This window comes from Lytechinus variegatus, chromosome 1 (genome assembly GCF_018143015.1).
Source record: "Lytechinus variegatus isolate NC3 chromosome 1, Lvar_3.0, whole genome shotgun sequence".
Taxonomy (NCBI): Eukaryota; Metazoa; Echinodermata; class Echinoidea; order Temnopleuroida; family Toxopneustidae; genus Lytechinus; species Lytechinus variegatus.
Window position 1 is genome coordinate 62629085 of NC_054740.1, and position 22513 is coordinate 62651597.

Sequence of the window (22513 nt, forward strand, 5' to 3'; positions counted from 1 at the left end):
GACTCATCCCACTTTCATCTCAGTCTTACTCGCAAAAACTTGAAAAAATAAAATTGTGTAAAGGTACAATTATTGATTAGAGGTGTAATAGGTACAATTATTGAAGATATTTTCGTTCATACGCAAGCCTGAGAAAATTAAAGATGTGACGCCTTTTAATATTTGCCCTAAAAATTTTGATTTTTTTTCATACTCACGTTAGATTCACTTTATAATTCAGTGAATGTTGGCTTGATTTTGTGGGTGCGCTGAGTACGGCATTGCGTGTATTTGTTTTGGATTCATTATTTGCCTGACATGTCATACGGTGTATTGTGTGTTTAAGTTGGACTGACAAGCAAGATGGTGGTTTCATTACAGAAATTTCATATTTGGTTGTGAAGAAAGATCGACCCTTCTCAAAAATTGCATCATAGAATGAATTGACCTGAAAAGGCGGAATAATGAGAAAAATTGCTACTTGTTTTGTTATATGTTCATCATTTTTGTTTACATTATGACAGGAAACATTGTAACTTAAGATATATCATGAGCTTTTCTAAGATTGTGTGAATGCCATGTATACAAACAGTTCTTAAGAAGTGCAGTGAGGTTCAACTTAACAATGTGAATGGGGGGATGCGAATGATACGACGCTGTTTGCATGTTTAAAGGTCAAGTCCACCTCAAAAAAATGTTGATTTGAATCAATAGAGAAAAATCAGACAAGCACAATGCTGAAGATTTCATCACAATCGGATGTAAAATAAGAAAGTTATGACATTTCAAATTTTCGCTTATTTTCAACAAAATAGTTATATGAACGAGCCAGTTACATCCAAATGAGAGAGTTGATGATGTCACTCACTCACTATTTCTTTTGTTTTTTATTGTTTGAATTATACAATATTTCAGTTTTTACGAATTTGACGATTAGGACCTCCTTGCCTGAAGCACAAAATGTTGAAATAATGGAATTCCACGTGTTCATGGAGGAATGAAACTTCATTTCACATGACAATGACGAGAAAATCAAAATATTTCATATTTCAAACAATAAAAAACAAAAGAAATAGTGAGTGAATGACATCATCGACTCTCTCATTTGGATGTAGCTGGCTCGTTCATATAACTGTTTTTTGAGATGAAGCGAAACTTTGAAATGTCATAACTTTCTTATTTTACATCCGATTTTGATGAAATTTTCAGTGTTATGCTTGTTGAATTTTTCTCTTTTTATTCAAATCAAGTTTTTGTTGGGGTGGACTTGTCCTTTAAGTATGAAAGGGGAAGTTCTCTCAGAGAAAAAGTTTATATAAAAAAGGAGAAAAAAATGATTAAAAAAACTCTGAAGAAGGTTTAGGGAAAATCAACCAAGGATTAAAGAGCCTAGTTATCATAAGTTTATTCTTATTTGTGACGTCAAATGTAAGCAGCTTTTCTACGTGTTATAAATTTATAAAGATCAGTATGTCATTTTCTAAAAAAAAAATGCAAATTGTATATACCTTCAGGAGACTCCGCTCCTGGAAAAAATAAAAAGTCATTAGGAGCCATTAAACATTGATTCATGCATTTTATACGGGATTTTATATTACATGCATGATGAGGCAGCTGCTCGAATATGACGTTACTGATCACAATCTTAAAACTCAAATAATGAAGTGCCCCTTTAACACTCGGTGAAACCATGAGTAAACAAATCGATCCAGACATGCTTTGACCCACGGGGGGAAAGTCCATCATGAGCATTGCAAAGTTCGGATGTGTGGTACTGATCGGGCTGATCGTCAAACCGTATTATCTGACCATATTCAAGCTTTGAGAGGACAGGCAAATGGACCGAGTTCGTATACCGGCAAAGCGGTGTACACACAACAGCCAAGATTATCCAAAATGGAGTTAAATGTCGCGGCCAGCATACTTTTCTATGTATTCCTTGTGGTAGCATGTACAGTTGGAACTGCCTTCGTGGTGTTTACGTTGTTTTTGTATCGATTTAACAGGAAATATGGACATTTGCCTTGCCCAAGACCGACAGGGTATGATTTAATTGATTATTTCATAGTTATACGTGTGAGTGCGTCGTACCATGGACCTTAGCTTCACCGGTCGTATTACTGTATAGGCGAATGGTTGTATCATAGAGCTGTTAATAGCTCCATGGTTGTATGATGTAGGGAAATGTGATATGACCGTTCTAACTTCTATTAGCGTTGCCATACAGTTTGCACTCATCACCAGGGTCAACTACGACAAAGAAATATATAGGCCCATGCAAAAGCCCCCGGGGCAAAAGCATACTGGAATGAATATTGTCTTCAGACAATTGGGCCCATGAAAATGTTTGTTAGGATCAAGGAGGTATCTCCTTTGTATGATCTGATGCTGGATACGCGCCTACAAACGACTATAAAATATGTGATATGTAATATGTATGTAATATATATATATACTACATTTGCGATAGGGTTCATACTTGCATTGATATACATATGTGTGAATATGTAATTGTGCTATTGATTGATTTTAGATAGCTGATTCAAATGTAACAAATTGTACGTGGACAGTCCCGCGCGTTGCGGAAATCAGTTCTGAAACTGACAATGCTACCCTGTGTATATAAAACTACAAATAAATGAAATGAAATAAAATAAGAAATTTACTACCCATCAGTCTTGAGTTGTAGAACATTTTCAAGGAGTTTATAACATATTGTTGCGAAATCTTTAAGGGTGTTGGAAATTAATAAACCACTGTAATGTAAACTCTCACCGAACTCACTGATTTTACCAACTGTTTACTTTTCCCCTCTCAGTGACTCTGTATAAATGTTCTCACTTCAGTTCTTAATTTCCTTCTCTCAGAATGTAAATTAACTATCAATACATGCGTCTTTATTATCTCACAGGTGCGGAATTGCAAATTGAAATAAGCAGAGCTGACTTTAATGTTAGATTGTCCACAGAATAGATACATTCAAACTACACTCGGCTGAAATTGACTCCAATTGACATGCCCCCCAAAACTATTCTCAAATGCGAATTTCCACCCCTTTTACCTTTATACATCTGTTAATAGCTCTATTGCTAAACCGAGCAAAGCATCCTTGAGCTACATGTAGTTTCTATCCTTCTCCCAAGAAAAACCCCGAGAACAACATTGTCCCCCCGCATTGTCCTTGGCCTAGATCACTTATTCACTGCAACCATCCTGCCTGTGGGGAATCTACAGGTAGGACTATGGTATGCCAATGCTGTACATAGCACACACTTTAAAAAAATTCCTAAAATCTCACTTTAGTGACCAAAATTACTAATTTTCATACAGTTGCAATTTATTTTTCATTAGTAACTTGGGAATAATTTTTTATTCACTAGAGCGCTCAAAAACTTGAATTTTGGGCATATATTTTTGTACGCCCTTTATTGGTGGAAAGTAATATGGCAAGAAAATTTTCATTTTTCAATCTCTATTTTTAATTCAGAAAAAATAAGTTAAAAATTTAAATTCACATGAGTGCCAAGTTATATGATGAATAGGTGTAATGGAAACTGATAGTGTAAGAAAATCAAGCATTAGTCCCACAGAAAAAGAGAAAATAAGCCAAACATTGCCACCCTTATTTTGCCACACATGGAGATTTAACTGAGAACAAGGTTATATCATAACCTTGTTCACTGAATGAGTGGCCTAGATGGGCTGTACGCTGCATAACACAAGTGCAGATTCTATTGACGAGCGGAGCGAGACCCTGGACTTATGCAAAACAGATCTGTCCTCAGCGTGAGGTCAGGCGAGGTCGCACGCGACTGAGATCTGTCATCGCTGGGCGAGGCCGCACGCGACTGAGAGACTGTCCTTGTCGTTACGTAAGCGAATCTAGGACAGTCCTCTTGAGAACGAGGTCCAGGTATGGTCTGACCTCAGCTGGGAATGCTGGAAGGTCGCTCAGGCAGACCGAGACGTAAGACATCCCGCAAACTATGCCAAGGACAATATACATGTACAAGCTCGAAGAGGCTTTGCTCTTACCAGGGAAGTGTTCTCTTGAATACTGAGAATATTAATAGTATACTGCAAATACAAAATAGTGACAATATTAATAAGTTGTATTACCATGTATCCTTATAGTATCATTCTAAGCTAATAGAGAGATAGAAAACAAAATGTTGTACATTAAGGTCTTGCCCGCGCCCTGTCAAATATCCTTGCGCCGCCATTTGTAATTTCTACGATTAAACTGGTTTCTCTCAAGGAAGATACGACTGATTCGAATATTTTTTGGTTCTGTCTCTAGCTTCTTCACTGGTCACTTGTCTCATTTCAATGCTGTTGCGAAGAAACTGGATTTCCCGCCCCTGTTGCTGATGTACCAATGGTAAGTTTAAAGATAACTTTATTTAATAACATAAAGGCACTATCCCGACATAAAGATTCGTCAAAGTCAACATGCTTTCTTTAAAACATGTTTCAATCAACACTTAAAATTTTGCATCTCAAGTGAAAATTAAAATCTCTCTTAAAAACTTAATTCAGAAGGTGTTCCAGTTTGAATTAGATTTAAGTTCCATACCCATCCATCCAAGCACTACACTAATATGAATTAAAAGAGAAAGAAAATAGAAACAAAACACAAAATTAAACAAAACATTATATGGAAAAAAAGTGACATAACCTCGCTCTTTTTAAAGGCATGTTCTTTTCGTTATGGGGACAAAGTAAATAAACAATTATTTACTTATATTGTTTCTGTTTTAAACAAGGACGAGAGAACTCGGACCAGTCTTCTATCTGCGATTTGTTTTACAACCGATGGTGGTATGCAGCGACTCTAAAGCGGTGAAGGTAAATTATTGACTGATGCAATTTTATCATTTATTATTATGACCATGGGATAGCTGAAAAGAAGGTTTAATTCTTGAACTGGTATGCCCAGGATAGGTTTACAAAGATTTAACACCTATTTCCACTTCGTCATTCATCGTCATTGCTCATAATTTTAGTGAATCAATTAGTCATTAGTCATACATGTATCAACATCATCATCATCAGCTTATTCTGTTTGTGTTTGTGTCTAAATCAAAATATTTTGAGGGGTTTCGATGAGATTTCTCGACAAGCTTTAACTTTGTGGTATCGTTGATCTTCTTTAAAACAGGAGGTTTGCCTTGATAGCCGCCATCTTAAGCCACAAAGCATGTACGTAGGATTCTATTCCGTGTTTGGCGAGAGATTCATGGGCAACGGACTGGTCTCACAAACTGATCACGAGAAATGGCACACAAGGCGAGCTCTTCTAAACCCAGCATTCAATCGAAAGTGAGTATATCCCAGAAATCACGGCGTAATTTTAAAATGACAGCCCCCCCCTAAAAAAAAAATTAAATGAATAATTAAATAACATTGAAAACCAATACACTTAAAACATAATTAGGCTCAATATTTCTAAATTCATAAAGCTGATTGACGAAATTGTATGCATATTATTCGCCATGTAACACTGGGCGGAAAAAATAGGGTAGTTTTCATGTTTCAGGTGATGGATGAGAATCCGTTATGAGATGTTTCAATGGTTAATTCATTTTCATATTGAGCCAATCAATGTACAGTTTGATGGTCAGATGTGAAATCTCCAACGTATTTTGTGTGTAATGGTAATATAAATTAGACCTATAATTCAATCCTCATTTTACTGCTAGTTGATATACGGGTCTAATCATGGGACATATGTGCAGTAGTGACATCCAAATATCGAAGAGGTACTCCATGCTAAACTTCTAAAACCTTAATGATTTGAGCAGATACATGTAAGAGTCCGAAAATCATCCAAGCAAAACGCCGCGAAATTTCATCACAAATCTACCAGGGATAGCAAAGTTATTAGTTATGACATTTCAAACTTTTGCATTGTTTTGGTGAATCATTTTATTAGCGAGCTGATGATGTCGTTTCTTTATTCTATTCCTTTGTGTTATACATATATTGTAGATTACACATTCACTGTTTACGATAATCATTGCTGAAATCGATTTCTATTACAAGGGAAAATGTTTTTGTTATTGAAATATCAAATGATATAAGTAAGAGTGGGTACATGATATAATCGGCATGAGGGAATGCATATACCAATTTTCTAAAAATATCACCAAACTCCAATACCTAGTTACACTCTAAAAAATGAAGTGCTAATTTAGCTCTTAAAGAGCGTGTATAGTGACTGCACTTCGGAGTGCTGATATGTATAGTTCAACTTCGGAGTGCTGATTTGTCTAGTTCAAATTTGAACTATACAAATCAGCACTCCGAAGTGCAGTCACTATACACGCTCTTTAAGAGCTAAATTAGCACTTCATTTTTTAGAGTGTACTATAATCCAATACCATATTTTCATCAGGCTTTGATGATTTTTTTTCTTGTTTTATTCCTTGAATTTAACTCATGATTATTTAATATGTATAGCTATCTTCAAGAGTTGTGTACGCACTTGAAGATCTGTGTCCTTCAACCAGTGAGCATATGCAGCCAGCAGGGTTGGTTTTACGATGGGGTAGTGGCTGCGATAGTGTAAAAATATTTTAAGGAAATACTCGGTAGGGTAGTTTTCCTGTTTGAATTTAAATGAAGGGTCTGGGGCCCGTTGCAGAAAGAGTTGCAATCGATCGCAACTCTAAAAATCATGCGCAACTTGATTTTCAACCAATCAACAGCGCGCATTTGGGACTTGCGTTTGATTTTTTTGACTTGCGTTTAAACGCAACTCTTTCTGCAACAGGCCCCTGGTGTCACACAAAGAGGTGACCATCGCCTTGTTTAATCTTATATCAGGTATCTCATGCAAATGATGGATCTCTTCAACGACAGTGCGACCCGCTTGCGGGATCACCTTGTCCCTCTAGCAGACGGCAAAACTCTCGTAAAAATGCTAGACCATTTCAACGATGTCACCTTGGATGTCATTGCTAAGGTAACTCCTCCCTCTCTCCTCATTCTGTTTGCATGAGGACTTTCTTTTGATGGCAACATTGATTATGAGTGTCTGTTGAGTATTAAAGTCCTGCTGACGTAATTAGATGAGAAATACGTGCCACGCTATTAATGACCCTTTCTAAAGAAATCCAAAAATACAGGGCACAGTTTTTTGGACACACACGGGGAAGCAGTTTCAAACTCTTCAGTTTAATATTCGTAACCATTTCGTCGCTAAAGTGCAATTATAGGCCTATAGACCCAAATCAGATGGTTGGCCTCAAATGCAGCCAAAATAACCGTACGATATCCAAAGGAACAATACTGAATAGGCCTACCTCCGTCACGTTAACCACTGTCTTTAATGGTAAATTTTGTCGACTTATCAGCAATTCATTAAAAAATGTTCACTATACTTCTCCATTTTCTGCAACGAAGGTTGGATTTGACATGGATATAAACGCTGTTGAGAGGCCTGACTGCCCGTTCCCGTCGGCGGTGGCGCTCGCTCTTGAAGGAATGGATGTTATATTCAAGCAACCTATGATGATGGTTAGTGTGCTGAATTTCAACGTTTCTTAACAAAATGTGTGGGGACGTCGTGGTCTAGTGGTTAAGACTCTCGTCCTTCAATCAAAACTAGTTTAGCCGGGGTAATGTAGGAGCACCTCGAGCACCTAGCAAAGTGGATACGTGCGCTAAGCGAATCCTATATCATTATTATTATTAAAATGAAAATTCACCTTCTTTACATCAGTTCATACTGTTTATCCACACGAAATTCTCTCTTTGCGAAGTGATAGATTGGGAAGAGTGCACATCAAAATCTGTCCCGTTGACTTTGTGCACCGTCATTTTATTCCATCAGTGTTATTTTTTTTCTAGTAGTTCAGCTCTTGTGGGAATTATTACAGCACTTTTGATTTGTACTTTTACATTATTTTGTGTCGGTTGCAATCCTAATACCCTCGGGTTTCATTTTAATACAAACATGGTTTGATCCTCTCGGGACACCAAGGCCCTAGTCTGCTGGGCAAACCCTTCACTCAAGTTAAGGCTGAATGTGCAGCCTACTCATGCCTTGTGTACTGAAGGCCCTTTCGCTCAGGTATTGGCACAGCAAGTTTTGTATGTGCTAGTCTTTGCGTGGAGGCACACTCGTTGATCAAAGTTCCAATCAGGGTCTGTGCCTGCAGACTACCAAGACCCCGGCTTATAGGGTGTCTCAGCTTAATCATGTTGACATATCTGAAGAAAATAGAAATATGATATTGGCCCTTTTCCATTTTTGAAACATTATGTTTATCTTTTCAGTAAAATAAGATCTCTATCTTCGTCTAGCTAAAAAAAGAATTATTTCTTCCAGGTGGATCCTCGCAGTAAGGCTCGTAAATACCGCCGATCGGTGCGCGACGCCATTAAACTGGTACGAAAATTTGGCAAGGATTGCATTGAACAGAGAAGAGCGGCAAAGAAGAGAGGTGAAGAGTTGCCTAAGGACATCCTGACATGTATCCTGGAAGTCGAAGACGATCTCTGCAATGGACAAAACATCGACACAGCAGACATGATTGATGAGTTTGGGACATTCTTCGTAGCAGGTTAGCTCGTACAACTTTTGTCTCCTTGTAAGATATTTTCTCTCAGAAACATGAAGGAATAATTAATTTTCAGTTTTCTCCTTTTCAGTATCCTCATCGTCTTGGAATACTTTTTTTATATCTGTTATCTTTAATAATTTCAATTAATATTAGTATTGTTTTTTTTATTGTTAATATTGTTATCATTACTCAAATTTCAAGACCTTGTTTAAGATCAATATTTTCATAATTCTTAAGTAGTTGTAATATAGTATGAATCATTATTTTATTGGTGACCAACTCACGCGAGAGGTTCTTTCCATGATCAAATGGTGAGTAATACTGTAATATGTAGGCATATATGCCTATTTCTTTGTTATATAATGAAATGCGCTACTGTACTATAATTTATTATTATCATTATTGTATTAATATTATTAGTATTATTATTATAATTACCGGTATAGTTATCATCAGCTTTGTTGTAAACTTATCATTATCATCACCATCATTACCATCACATTGTCATCATCATCACCATCATCACCATCTCATCACCACCACCACCACCATCACCACCACCATTATCATCATCATCATCATCATCATCATTATCATCATCATCATTATCATCATCATCATTATCATCATCATCATTATCACCATCATCATCACCATCATAATTATCACCTTCTTTATCATCACCATCACCATCATCATCATCATCACCACCATCATCAACATCACATCATCATCATCATATCATCATTAGCCTCAGAAGCAGCATCATCATCGTCGTTATTACTGTTGATATTATCATTATCGATATCATTATTATTATGGGCATGATCATTATCCATCCACCATTACTGTTGTACCTATGCCATAATTCAGCACGGTCATATATCATATTGATCTTTATGATTACTCTGAAGGTCAAGAAACCACGAGCAACCTCCTCGCCTTTACCTTACTCGAATCTGGAAGACATGAAGACGTGGCAAAGAGGTAAGTTTTAGTTCAAGATCGGCAACCTATTTCTTTTAAGAATATTATTAAAATGTAATTGTGAAATCAAAAGTATACGCTGCGGTGTTGATTCAAAATGAATGATAACACAGTCATAAACTACTCAATACATTTATAGCACAATAACTATGTCACCAAGTAGATAAACGAGTACTTTAATTTCCTCTCAAACCATTCTCTGTGCAAAGTTAGCTATTTATAACATACGGTGAATCGGAGACCACAGTTCGCTTTAACAGTTCCTTTTAACACACAACATATTATAGGAAGGTAGCAACTTAGCTTATAGTAGCCATAATGATTGTTTCACAATTCGATGACCTTGGTTAAATTGCCACTTGGACAGACCATGGTCCATGAACAGACTCGGTATGTTACCAGGTCCCTCGGATAGGACCTTGATCCTTCGGTCCCCTGGTTGCTTATATACAAGAAATCACGCTTATAAACAAATTACCAACACCCTCTCGAGTTCTGAAGCAAACCACCAATCACTCTCGTTCGAAGAAAGCCTTTAAGTAAGATAGTCAGAACATGTAGTTTGAAAGTACATTGCAATTATTTAATTCCTGATACTCATTCTTCCATTTTTCATTAAGCCATAAATAGTTTGGCTCTCGGACTAAAAGAAGGAAACCATAATATCAAGTATGACGACTGTTAAAGCAAGTTTATTATTAAACTGTTGTTTCTACTAAAGTGCGCAATTCATACAGTACATCATTTTCCTTTTAATTTTTTTTTTGTATTAAAGTTTTTTGCAACATATACCTCACATTGGCACTAAATAAGTATGTATGTGTGTGTTTGTGTGTGTGTGGGTGCCGTGGCCGAGCGGTCTAAAGGCCTGGTCAGACCGCCCGAGCGTTGTTGGAACGGTCGTGGAGCGGTTGGGAAAGAGGGTCGAATTTCGCTCACAAAATTGGGGAAAAAATCGAAAACAAAAATCGAAAAAAAAAGCAATCGAAATCGAAAATGGTGAACGGTAGCGAGCGGTGATGATTTTTTTCTCTCCGCTTTACGACCGCTCCAGCAACGCTCGGGCGGTGTGACCAGGCCTTAAGGCGCCTCACAGGACATTTGGAAATCAGGGATTCGATCCCCTGCTACGTCACCTATGCCATAAGCAAGGCATTTCTTCGACAGTGCTCATTTATCCTGTATTTAGATAAATGTAAATGCTATGTACATTCTTAAAATAGGTATGTGCTAGTTATTTATTTTTACTTTTATTTTTTTTAATGAGAGAGTGTGTGTGTGTTGTGGTGGTGTGTGCACTCATTTGGGAGGGTTTATGTGAAATAAAGAGTATGATTAAATTTAATTTAGTGCGTGTTTAAGCCTTCTTTAGTCTTTTCTATACATATTTATCAAATGTGTTTTTTTTTTCAAATAAAACTGGACATGTAATCATTATGCAAGGGGGGAAAACATGTCTTAATTCTCACATAATTTTAGAATGCTTAATTATTACTTGGTAACATCAGTGGCATTACCATATCCGTTTGCATACATCCATGTTTTTCTGTGAAATAAAATATTGAAACGTAAACTTGAATGTCAGCTTTGTAAGTCAGATGCATTCCAGTTGCTTCTAACGCTAACAGGTGAATTGTGTATATATTTGTTTCCTAATATATACATAATTAAACTTCCAAACGAACTATGCTACTCGTTTGGGAGTATATCATTTGTCCTTAAATTAATGGTCAGATATTTGGTTAGTTTATTCCAGAAATATTCTTGCCCCCTCACATCCTCGGTCCAGTGAATGTAAGGTCTACCGTCTCGGAGATACAATCTAACCAAGAAGGGCATTTCATCATCATGGATGTCTTCAAGGAAGACAACCATCACGAATTCTGTCAGAGTATCGCTCACGTGATCCATGGCCGTACGAAACTTGAGAACAAACCAGCGGTCCTTCACAGCAGCTTTACTGAGTACGATAATGGTCTTGTAACTGTGGGTCACCACGTAATCGACCGCATCTAAGTAATGCATGCCTAGTACGAGATCCTCATCACCGAAGACGTTCCTCCGAAACTGTGGAAGGTGTTCTACCAGAGCAGGTCGGAAGTGCTCGCGAACCCATACTTCGTCGTCGTCGTAAAATATGATGTTCAGATCAAACTCATAGTCGTCGTGTTCTCTGGCATCTTGCATCTCTCTGTATCCAACAGCGGCTAATTTTAGCAGAAATATTTTGTATTTCAAGTACCATCGGTTGTGATAAGTGATTATGGAAATAACGATAAAGCAAACAATAGTCAGTGAAATCAAGGAAATGAGCCCAATATTGCCTGTACAAAATTGATTCGGATCAAAATCAAGCAGATGTTTCAGACGCAGAGGTTCAATGGATGCTATCGTGCAGATGGTGTTGTCTTTGTTGTCCAAGTCAATGTTCTCATTTAACAAATCTATAAGCCATTGAATGTCACAGTTACAAGCTATTGGGTTATTTGATAGATCCAGTAGTGAAATAGAGGACGCAATTGGCTTGAAAGCGCTTTGATTCAGACTTGTTAACTTGTTGTCAGCCAGTGAAAGTTTGGTGAGTTTTGCGTTTTTCAAGAATATCAATCTTTCCAAGTAGGAAATTTGGTTTCCCCCCAAGTTTATTGATCCCAATTGAGGCAAAATCCATAAGAGTCTTCCATCAAGACTTTTGATGTTGTTTCCTTTCAAACTTAATGTCTGGAGAGATTCCAAACCAGTGAAGAAGTGAGGGTGTACATTTTCAATTTTGCAGTCATCTATGATGAGCTCCTGTAAAGCAAAGAGTTGACGAAATATTCCAGGTGGTAGAGTATTATCGAAGAACTTAGTTCCGTCGAAATAATTTCCGCTGAGGTCAAGACGATGGAGATTCAACAATCCATCGAAAAGAGAGGCATTCGTCGCGTTGCTAAACAGGTGAACAATGAAAATGCTAGACTTCCTTAAGCTGAAATCAACAAGAGATTGTAGATACCGAAACGGTGATCTTGATGGTGTCCAATTTGGTGACTCTAGAATAAAATTCAGGGATAGTATTCTTAGCGTTGGGATGTTAAGTTGTAAATCATAAACGTTGGTTCCTGACAGATCAATATACTGAATACTGCTGAGACCTGAAAATGCATTCAACTCTAAGAAAGAGAGTTCTTTGTTTGAATTCATGTCTAAGGAGATCAAGCTCTCTAAACCACGAAAAGTAGATGAGAGTATTTTGGTTAAACTGTTTTCTCGTAAGTTCAGTTGTGTTAAGTTAACTAATGTCCAGGTCTGGTTGTCAGGATTTATTTCTGTTATATCGTTGTTGCTGATATTCAATACGTCCAGTGATTCCATGCCATTAAAAATTTCTGGAGGAATTATATCAATGGGAAGGCTGTTATAACTGAAAGTAAACTGTTTGAGTTTTGTCAAATTCGCAAAGACTAAAGGAGGGAGGTACGTAAGTTCATTCCCGTAGAAGTTCAAGACAGAGAGGGATGAATTACACAACGGGTCAAACAGACCTTCAGGAAACGCACCAGAGTACCCTCTCACGATCGTGAGCTCCTGGAGGTTTGATTTTGAGATGCCGAGTGTGGTGTTAATTAATACCTCCTCACTCAAGGGATAGAAACCCAGCTTTAGTGAGCGAATGTTCAACGATGCAAAGTCGTCAGGATCTACAAATTGGATTGGGTTATCTGTAAGATCTAGGAAGTCACTGTGGCAAACAAACGTGAACCATCCCTTTGCAATACGCTGTATTTGATTTCCATCCATGTATACTTTGTCGACCTTACCACAAGAACTTATATTAATAAAGGAAAGTTTGTTCTTTGATAGAAGTAAGCGGTGGAGATTTTGACTGGACTGTAGGGTGTCATTAGGGAGTGTCATTAAGTTTGCTTCCTCCAAATACAGAGTGATCAGTTGTGGAGACATCTTGAAGACATCTTTTACTGGAAGCACAAGACGAGGGTTGCAGGACAGGTTCAGGATCTTTAAGCCATGGAGGGGATGAAAAGAGGTAGATTCTATGACTCCTAGATCATTGTTAGAAATATACAAACTGGTGATCAGAGGGTATACATCGAACGAAGAGTTCAAAAGCATTTTGATTCGGTTATTTGACAAATCCAGCAAAACGATGTCCTTAGAAAGATCCTGAGGAACTTCTTTCAAGTCTCTATGTGAGCAATCTACCATCCTGAAGTCCATATCCTGATTGCACCCATGGGTGGATTTGCTTGTGAGCAGTGTTGAAGATGTCGTTGCTTCAAATCCAACATGTGCATCGACATGTCTAACGAATAAAGAGGAAAATCCTAGAAGCAGGAAGTGTAGGATATGACTGACTTCCATAATGTCAAGATACCATGCAACTCCTGAATCTTGATAAAGTAGTACCCTTTTTCGGATCGCACGTAACCTTCCTCACAAATACAACGTAGCAGCAGAAGATCGAAGTAAAGCTGTAATAGCAATAGCTACACATCGATTTGCGAAACAGTTATTGATGGAACCGTGCGTGACTATTCTAATACTTTCCTTTTGATAAATAAGCCCAATTAGTTTCAGTATACAACGTGCTACAGATTTATGGTAATTTATTTTACAAATACTGTACAAATGGCAGCGGTGATGAGAAATAATGTCCCAGCCACTGCCCGGAGCTAGTGTATGGAGAGGGAGTGGATCAATCGACTGGGAAACGGGGAGGCGTTTTCTGTAAAATATCCGTGCTTGCAAATGCGATATTCTGCAAACTAAATACGAAGGTACGATTAGATGACTGTGTCGTCTAGTGTACAGTGACACCCTACATCGTGGTGCATGAGAAGAAATTCTCATGAATGAACGATTGTATGTGTGGGAGAGGATTTAGCTACTGGTGAAGGAAAAGTGTTTTCTTTTTCACTATTATAATGAAACTTAGGATTTTCAACCAACAAAACGGTAACCTAGGATTTTCAACCAACAAAACGGTATGAAATCTGACCCTGAAATGTGATGATGTTCAGCGCCAATGTTTGCATTGCAAATTGATACCAATTTAAATCTAATAAGATACGCTGAAAATCCATAAACGATTAAGAATGACATGTTTCTACCATTTTCTTTTTGGACAGGCTAAAAGCTGAAGTTGATGAAGTCCTGGGGAATAAACCGAATATTGAGTACTCAGACCTCCCCAAGCTGGAGTATATGTCTCGGGTAGGTTTACATTAATTTATATAAAATAAGACATGTATCTAAAACTAGTCAAATATCTGGTGAATAGTCATTAGACCCTAGCATCAGCTTACATACCAAACACTGTAGCAGTCACTGCATGCGTTTTGGCCTTTCGAATTAAAATTTGGCATCTTTTCAGCCGATTAAGTGTTTTCTATTAATTTTGGATCTCTAGTCCTCTATCGGCTATGTTTTCACTTCTATTTAAAACGGTTCCTTTTCCTTTTTCCCAGATCTAGTGATATGATATTATATTGCTACTGACAAAGATCCTGACATTTTTAGCCCATTTTAAGTATTCAAAGATAACTTCAAAACGGTTTTCTTTAAAAAAAATTCATAAATATATATGTAGATATTTTTATCGGCACCCCTCTTGAAGGATGTAAAATCGAGTTAATTTATCCAATAAAACATCCTTCAGTCATGTCAGTGTTCATATCATACCTATTTTGGGCACAGACGATTTCATTAAAAGCACACTATGAATTATAGTAACATCCAAGCTGTCAGAACATAATGACTTTCATTTACCAATTTGTTTTGGGTGATTTTTAAATTATTGCTTTAATATTTTATGTGAAATTATAATGAGTTTTTGTCTGATTTTTAATATAATTGTATGAAAAAGTGAATATATGTATATGTATATATAAATTATATGTATATATAGCCTATATAAGGCCTATATATATTTTTTATTACTTATAGGTGTTTAAAGAAACGATGCGACTTAACCCTCCTGTGAGTGGAGTAATACGTGGTCTAGCTTGTGACGTCAATTCTTCGGGTTACGTCATACCAAAAGGATCAAATATATTTGTGAGTAAGGGCGTTTTGTTTTTATTTTTCTTCGCCCGTCGGGGAGAGGGAAGGGCGGGGCAGAAAGTTCCTCGAGTTTATATGGAAATGTTTTTTAAAAAATTGATTAAAAAATCATTTATTTCTTTTAATTGTTCAATGACTGAGTATTATTTCATTCGCACTACTTAGAGAAGGATCTTATTATAAGGTAGTGGGATAATTCAATTATTACCACTTAGGAAGGTGGGTGCAGGAAGCACCCTTTGTTACGCGCCTGTGTGTATTAAATCTAGTGTAGGAAATAAGGTCTTAATACTAAGGTTATTCCTTTTTTATGGCATTCTTACTTAATTGATTGGCCTATGGAATACGGGGCCTGTTGTTTTCAGCCTGGTGTACCCCTATTATTCTTCGCTCGGATGATCGTATGTTGTTGAAAACAACATCCATTATACAGAGGAAAAATATCAAACATTTCGAAACCAATCAATAAATGCTGCTTTTTAAACTCTCGCGAATATGGTCTTTAAAGTCGCGCGAGACTTGACGAAGAAATGTGTGAATTTTCTTCACCATTTGTACAGTTCCCTCTCATTTGTTATCTCGTCATTCAGTTATTTTACACTTTTTCACTAATGCAGTTTGGAACATATCTAACGTCACGACAGGAAGAATACTTCGACGACCCTCTTCTATTCAACCCGGATCGATTTATTCCCACTGATGAACTGTGAGTATTTCGAAAGAATGCCAGCCTGACACTTGCACGATTTTGTGTCACGCATTGGCACGACTCAAGTCGTGCCAGTGCGCAAACTAGTCGTGAACTGGCGTGAAGTGTGCGTAAACACGTCGTGACTGCGTGCCATGTCGGGACGAGAATTTTGAAATGTTCAAAATTTTGGTCACGACACAATTTAGCGACCGGGTCGTGAATTATGCGCAAACTGTTCGTGAACTCGTCGGGACGATGCGTGAGGATGCGTGCCAGTGCGTTGCAGTGCGCGCCATGCCACGACTGTCACGAATAGTTAACGAACAGCTCACGTCGTGTTCACGAATAGTTCAGCACGACACCGTCCGAATTGTGCAAACTTGTCGTGCCAATGCGGGAAGTGCGTAAACTATGCGCAAACTATGCGTGAACTCGTCGTGCCAGTTCGTGTCAATGTGGACACTGACGGGCACGCATTCGTGACCTATTCATGAACTCGTCGTGAACTTGTGAACTATTCGTGAAAAAGTCGTAAACAGTGCTGGAGCCTCCCAGTTCGTGCCCCAAAATGGCACGACTTGCCACGGCAAAATCGTGGCCAAAAGTCGTGCAAGTGTCAGCCTGGCTTTAGAAGCATTTATGCAGCATTTTTATAGTGCTCCTAAGTGATCGTTTGATGCCTTATTGTCTGTCTGACTTTGGAAAATTTTGAAGTTGTCAAGTGTGCTTATTTGACCCAATGTCCCTACAAGATTTGATGTTATTCGTAAAAAATAGATATGTTATGGGTAATTGTCGTTTGCTAAATCAATTAATGTATATGGAACTAAACGTCTAGACACTCGCCAAGAAAGACCTACGATATAAATTTGGTGGTCTACTCACCAGCCGCATTGATTAAACATTGTTAATGCCTAGGCAAATAGATATTGTCATTAAGGACTGAAAAGGGGAACCGTAGCAAGACAACGATAGTAAAAGCTGACTAGTTTGCGTAATTTTAAAAACAATAACAACATTAGCAATGCACTTGTGCAATATGATTTTAATAATCGAAAACTTGCTTGGAAAAAATGGCTTACTAGGCACAGAAATTGTGAATGTCATCTGATCGACTATTAGCTAATCATTTGATGAGGATATATATATCCATTTTATATATTAAAAAAGCAGGTGTAGGGAGCATTTTTGACGAATATTGTATTCACCATCATCACCATGCACACAATCATCATCACGATTATTATTCATTCATTCATTCGCATCATCATCATCACCATCATTGTCATCATCACCATCATCATCCTCCTCCTCATCATCATCACCATCATTGTCATCATCATCATCACCATCATCATCCTCCTCCTCCTCATCATCATCATCACCATCATTGTCATCATCAACATCATCATCCTCATCATCATCAGCATCACCATCATCGTTATCATCAGCATCACCATCATCATCACCATAATCATCGTCATCACCATCATCGTTATCATCATCATCACCATCATCATCTATCGCTTTACAGGTATCAACGTCATGACTCATGTAATATTTCTTTTTTTTGCAGCCCACGTCACCTTTATGCATACTTCCCCTTCGCCATTGGTCAACGGAATTGTATTGGACAGCAGTTAGCTCTGGTATGTTATTTTCACTCATTAGCCTGCACAGTGTCTCTTAAAGTATCTGAATGTTTATATGTCTGTAAATGAAATTATACATTATAGATTATTCAATATATTATATATATGTGTGTATATGAAATTAAACTAGAAAATATTGTTTCTTTGCATGCATTGTATAGTATTTTCCCGGTGTATTTTCACCAATTTGGAGGATTAACATGAAATGTAGCTAAAATGAAAAAGAAAAATGTTGATACTGCAGCTAAAAGCAATTCTGAGAAAAGACAAATGTCTCTGTTTAATAAGTAGTTTACTAATCAACAACATCATCATATGTACAAAAAGAATACATGCCTTTCGACAAAACAGACTCCCTAAAACGCACGAAAACTATTGATACAATAATTCTTCCTCCTCTTTCTTCTCTCTTTAAACTTATTCCAGCAAAAGTTTTTTTTTCGCTGATGCTATTTTTACATGACCTTAAACTCTTCTTATATTGATTGCCTGTTATATCGTCTAGATCGAATCCAAGGTGATCTTGGCGAAACTGCTGCAGAGCTTCGATTTCAGATTGGAGCAGTCCCAGCGTCACGTCCTTCTTTCGAACGTCACCAATAAACCGTTTGACAGATGTAAGAACTACATTAGCCACCGAGACTGACAAACTACATTTATCAACGTTTATAGCACCAAGTGACGCGTTAATGTTCTGATCATATATTTTTTTCCTTATTCTATATTTGTATTTCTTTTTATTTTATTATGTTTTTTTATTCATGCCATTTTTTAAAATTTTTATGTGTATGTATTTATTTCTTTTCATTTAATCATTTTATACATGTATTATTCATATTATTATATATATTTAAAATCCAGGCTTGGCTTATTCTTTATACTTAAACCGCCCTCACGCGACGAACCACGAATACCCCAGTAAACATCCAAACTACTTCTTAAAAGCTTATCATATTCTGCAATAATATCTACAAGATTACTACGGATATAGATAAGCATATTATGATCTTTAGTACAACACAAATGGAAAACTCGTTATTAACACATAGCGATAACGGCCTTGTTGGGGTTGGCTTGAAGTGACCGAGTCACAATTGACCACTGTATTTTACCGATTATAAATATCTTCATTTATTTTTACCGTTAACTTCATGACATGGAAACTGGGCGTTGTGGCGTGCGCCTGTAATCCAAGCTGTGGGGAAGTTACAAATTGATGCAGAGGTTCGAGGTCCGAGCCCTGATCACGTCTTTCGGATGGTGACGTTAAAGGTCGGTCCCAGACGTAAATAATCATGCCTGATTGATACACGTCTGTCAAAAACTCAAAATACACAATATCATGACCTGGATGGAGTTGGGGAGGTTTGGGGAGGTTTGGGGAGGAAGACCTGTGGGTTATGATGATTAATTTAGCCTTTTCCATACACAGGCAGCCTCTCCAACTCTCATCTAGGGCCCCGTCTTACAAAGAGTTACGATTGATCCCCGGGATTTATCCAATTAATCGTAACCCTGGAAATCCATCAGTGTCATCATTTTTTTTCTACAGAAAAATGGCAAAATGTCCTTTTTGAATAGAGACACCAAATTGTCAAGAAATTAATGATTTTATGGCTATACATTCACATATATATATTTTAACAAACATGCATTTTATTTGTTGATTTTGCTAGCTTTCCATAGTTGCGCACCAAATCGCAACTGTTTGTAAGACGGGCCCAAGGTCTTATTTTTTTTTTCTATCATGTAAAATTGTGAATGATTTTCTCTCCGACTTGTTTGCATCCTCTATGTTTTTGAAATGCCAAATAAAATAATACTAATAATTATCATGATTATTAAGTTTGTTTATACTATTTATTATATGATGATAATCATAATGACGTCGTTGATTATTTGTGTTGTGATATATAACTGTGATGGGTACACTTTTGATATTTCCTCATAACGGTGTTTATATTATGACGATCGATCTGCTTTCTTATCTACATTCCTGAGCCCCGTCTTACAAAGAGTTGCGATTGATCCAATAAACGCCAGCTATATGGAAATCCATCTATGTCATATTTATTTCTTCAGAAAACTTGCACTTTGTACTTTGTGAGCAAAGAGAAGCACACTGAATTGTCAAGAAATCGATGAATATATGAATATACATCTTATCTAGAAAATATTTTTAAAAAACATGCGTTTTAGATGTTGACGTTGCTGGCTTTCCATAGTTGTTGTCGATCAGATCAATCGCAACTCTTTGTAAGACGGGGCCCCGGTGACGGCCGATATGGCCAAAAGCTTGCTTGTTAAAAGCAACATCAATGTCGAGCTACGTCTCGCTCATTATTCTTCCATGTATAAGTAAATTATATATTGTATTTGCATTTATTGTTATATCACTGTAATTAGTATTGATTTGTTTATTTTATATGAAATTGGAAGTAACCTGTGTGACATCAATCGGAAGAAAATAAATGTTCGATTGAATTGGATCGAATGTATGATTCATGAATGAATTATGTATATTTAATCAATTAATTTCTTGGAGGGGGTCAAACGATTATTAACGGGCAACAAGTTTGCCCCCGTAACCTTGATATGACCAGGTGGGTGTTTCATAAAGCTGTTCGTAAGTTAAGAGCGACTTTAAGAACAACTGGTGATCCCTTAATGCGGTAAGTGGTATATTGTATTGGTGATGGTTTAGCGCGTAAGAAAGGTTCACCAGTCGTTCTTAAAGTCGCTCTTATCTTACGAACAGCTTTATGAAACGGCCCCCAGAAATCATTTGAAATATGAGTAATGGATAGTCATTTTCTAATCCAAGCCCATCCAAGCCAAGCTTACAAACACGTCTTAGAGGAGGCGTGTTGTAGGTTATTAGTGTATAGGTTATTAGAATACAGAAACAACATGTGTAATTTAAACTAAAAGCATCGTTGATTGGACCATGGACCTATTAGGTCCATGATTGGACCAATCATAAAGCTTTATCTATCAACTGGATAACAACCATGTCTCTTTTTTCCTAGAATAATTCGAAAAATGGTGAAACCAAACTGGTGATGCAATCAGGTGATGAACGTTTTCGAAATGTCTTCCTATTATTAGTCATAAATCATTGAAAGAATTATTTATAATTTGTTTTTAATAAATTGTTTGGCATGCAATCATGTCAGTTATAAGGTGGTACCCCAATTGATGTTTCATTGCAGTGTATATATTTCCTCGAAAAAATAAATCATTTGAAATTATGACGTCGGTGAAGTTAAAAAGTGCACTTTACACTGTTTGTTTGTTTGTATTTATTTCCATATAAAAAGATAAAATATATACATGGTCTATTTAACATAACATACAGATGGAGGATGAATGAACCTTTTATTTCCAAAGAACAATCAATTAGACTTGTCATGATCATTAATTCAATAAGCATACCTTCGTGTCTATGCATGCTCAGCCTATATAACGAGCGGTGGGAGGGGTAGGGTTAAACAAAGAACGAAAATTGATAAAATTGCTTTCATGACTGTCATCGACTTGTCAAAGCACTCGACACCATAGACCATTTTAGAACAGAAACTTTATCACTGTGGTAAATCGGGAACACCCATTCAGTGGATTGAGAGCTATTCTAACTATAAAATTTGTCTTTCTTGATTCAATAATTCAATAGTACGTGTTACCATTAAAGGGGTACTAGGGGCTTAAAATATTTATAGCTTAAATACATAGAATACATTTCACACAGCAAGGTGCTGAAAATTTCATCAAAATCTGATAGTGAAGTTATTGAATTTTAAAGCACGTGGTCATGAATATTCTAAAAGGTGGGCTGATGATGTCACATCCCCTCTTTTCTTATGTTATTACAGAAAAATCATAATCATGATAATTGTTTCATTTTTTTTCATACATGTATAAATCGTATGTCTCCCTTATAATGAAATAAGTTGCAGCAATGAATATCGTATACAAAATCAGTTGTCAATCCAATATTCAGTTCTTGGAGGAAAGTTTTAATAAACCAAATTTCATATAATAAAATACAAAAGAACAGGTGTGGATATGACATCATCAGTTTGCTCATTGAATATTCATGAAGACATAACTAGAACTGTTGCAGCGGAATAATGCAAATTTTTAAAATTCCATAATTTTGTTATTCCTTGTCCGATTTCGATCAAATTTTTCAGTGTTTTGCACGTCTGATTTTTCTTTATCTGTTAAAATCATATTGGAGTACCCCTTTAACCAAAAAGATGAAAAACAGGAGTTTTAAAAACCCCAAATATGAATTAAACGAGATATCATGGATATATTAAAGAATTTAGAAATATATTTACCCAAAATACTCATAGGGGGAAAACAAACAAAACCATACAACCCGTCTACTGTTTAAAAAATAATAATAAAATCAAACATTAAAAGTTTGTTCAAGCTGATTGAATACTCGTTTACACTTCTTGTAAATTCGCTGTAATTCGCTATAGAAGTTATTATTTAGTAAATAATTCTTTATTGTTGGTATTTTATGAGTCAATAATCTTTAACATTGACTGGCTATGAGG

The 22513-nt window shown here is 36.7% G+C and overlaps 2 protein-coding genes across 2 annotated transcripts; one reads left to right on the forward strand and one right to left on the reverse strand.

Moving 5' to 3' along the window:
• Positions 1-1684: 1684 nt before the first annotated feature.
• Positions 1685-18715, forward strand: LOC121419210 (cholesterol 24-hydroxylase-like). The gene is made up of 13 exons (XM_041613571.1): positions 1685-2021; positions 4280-4360; positions 4746-4827; positions 5141-5301; positions 6808-6946; positions 7387-7500; positions 8315-8549; positions 9464-9536; positions 14669-14753; positions 15486-15596; positions 16220-16308; positions 17870-17942; positions 18451-18715. Exons 1-13 carry the CDS (start codon positions 1744-1746, stop codon positions 18589-18591), a joined length of 1662 nt encoding a protein of 553 aa, XP_041469505.1. The 5' UTR covers positions 1685-1743; the 3' UTR covers positions 18592-18715.
• Positions 11184-14098, reverse strand: LOC121419199 (toll-like receptor 3). Its single transcript, XM_041613559.1, has one exon. The coding sequence runs from the start codon at positions 13899-13901 to the stop codon at positions 11226-11228; it is 2676 nt and encodes an 891-aa protein (XP_041469493.1). The 5' UTR covers positions 13902-14098; the 3' UTR covers positions 11184-11225.
• Positions 18716-22513: the final 3798 nt, after the last annotated feature.

What these genes read in the sequence shown, in the direction of transcription:
- LOC121419210 (XM_041613571.1), top strand. Translation starts at nt 1,744, where the DNA reads ATGTGTGGTACTGATCGGGCTGATCGTCAAACCGTATTATCTGACCAT. An exon ending in GCGACTCTAAAGCGGTGAAG is followed by an intron (nt 4,828 to 5,140) that starts GTAAATTATTGA and finishes TCTTTAAAACAG; the next exon opens with GAGGTTTGCCTTGATAGCCG. An exon ending in TCAAGCAACCTATGATGATG is followed by an intron (nt 7,501 to 8,314) that starts GTTAGTGTGCTG and finishes TATTTCTTCCAG; the next exon opens with GTGGATCCTCGCAGTAAGGC.
- LOC121419199 (XM_041613559.1), bottom strand. Translation starts at nt 13,901, where the DNA reads ATGGAAGTCAGTCATATCCTACACTTCCTGCTTCTAGGATTTTCCTCT.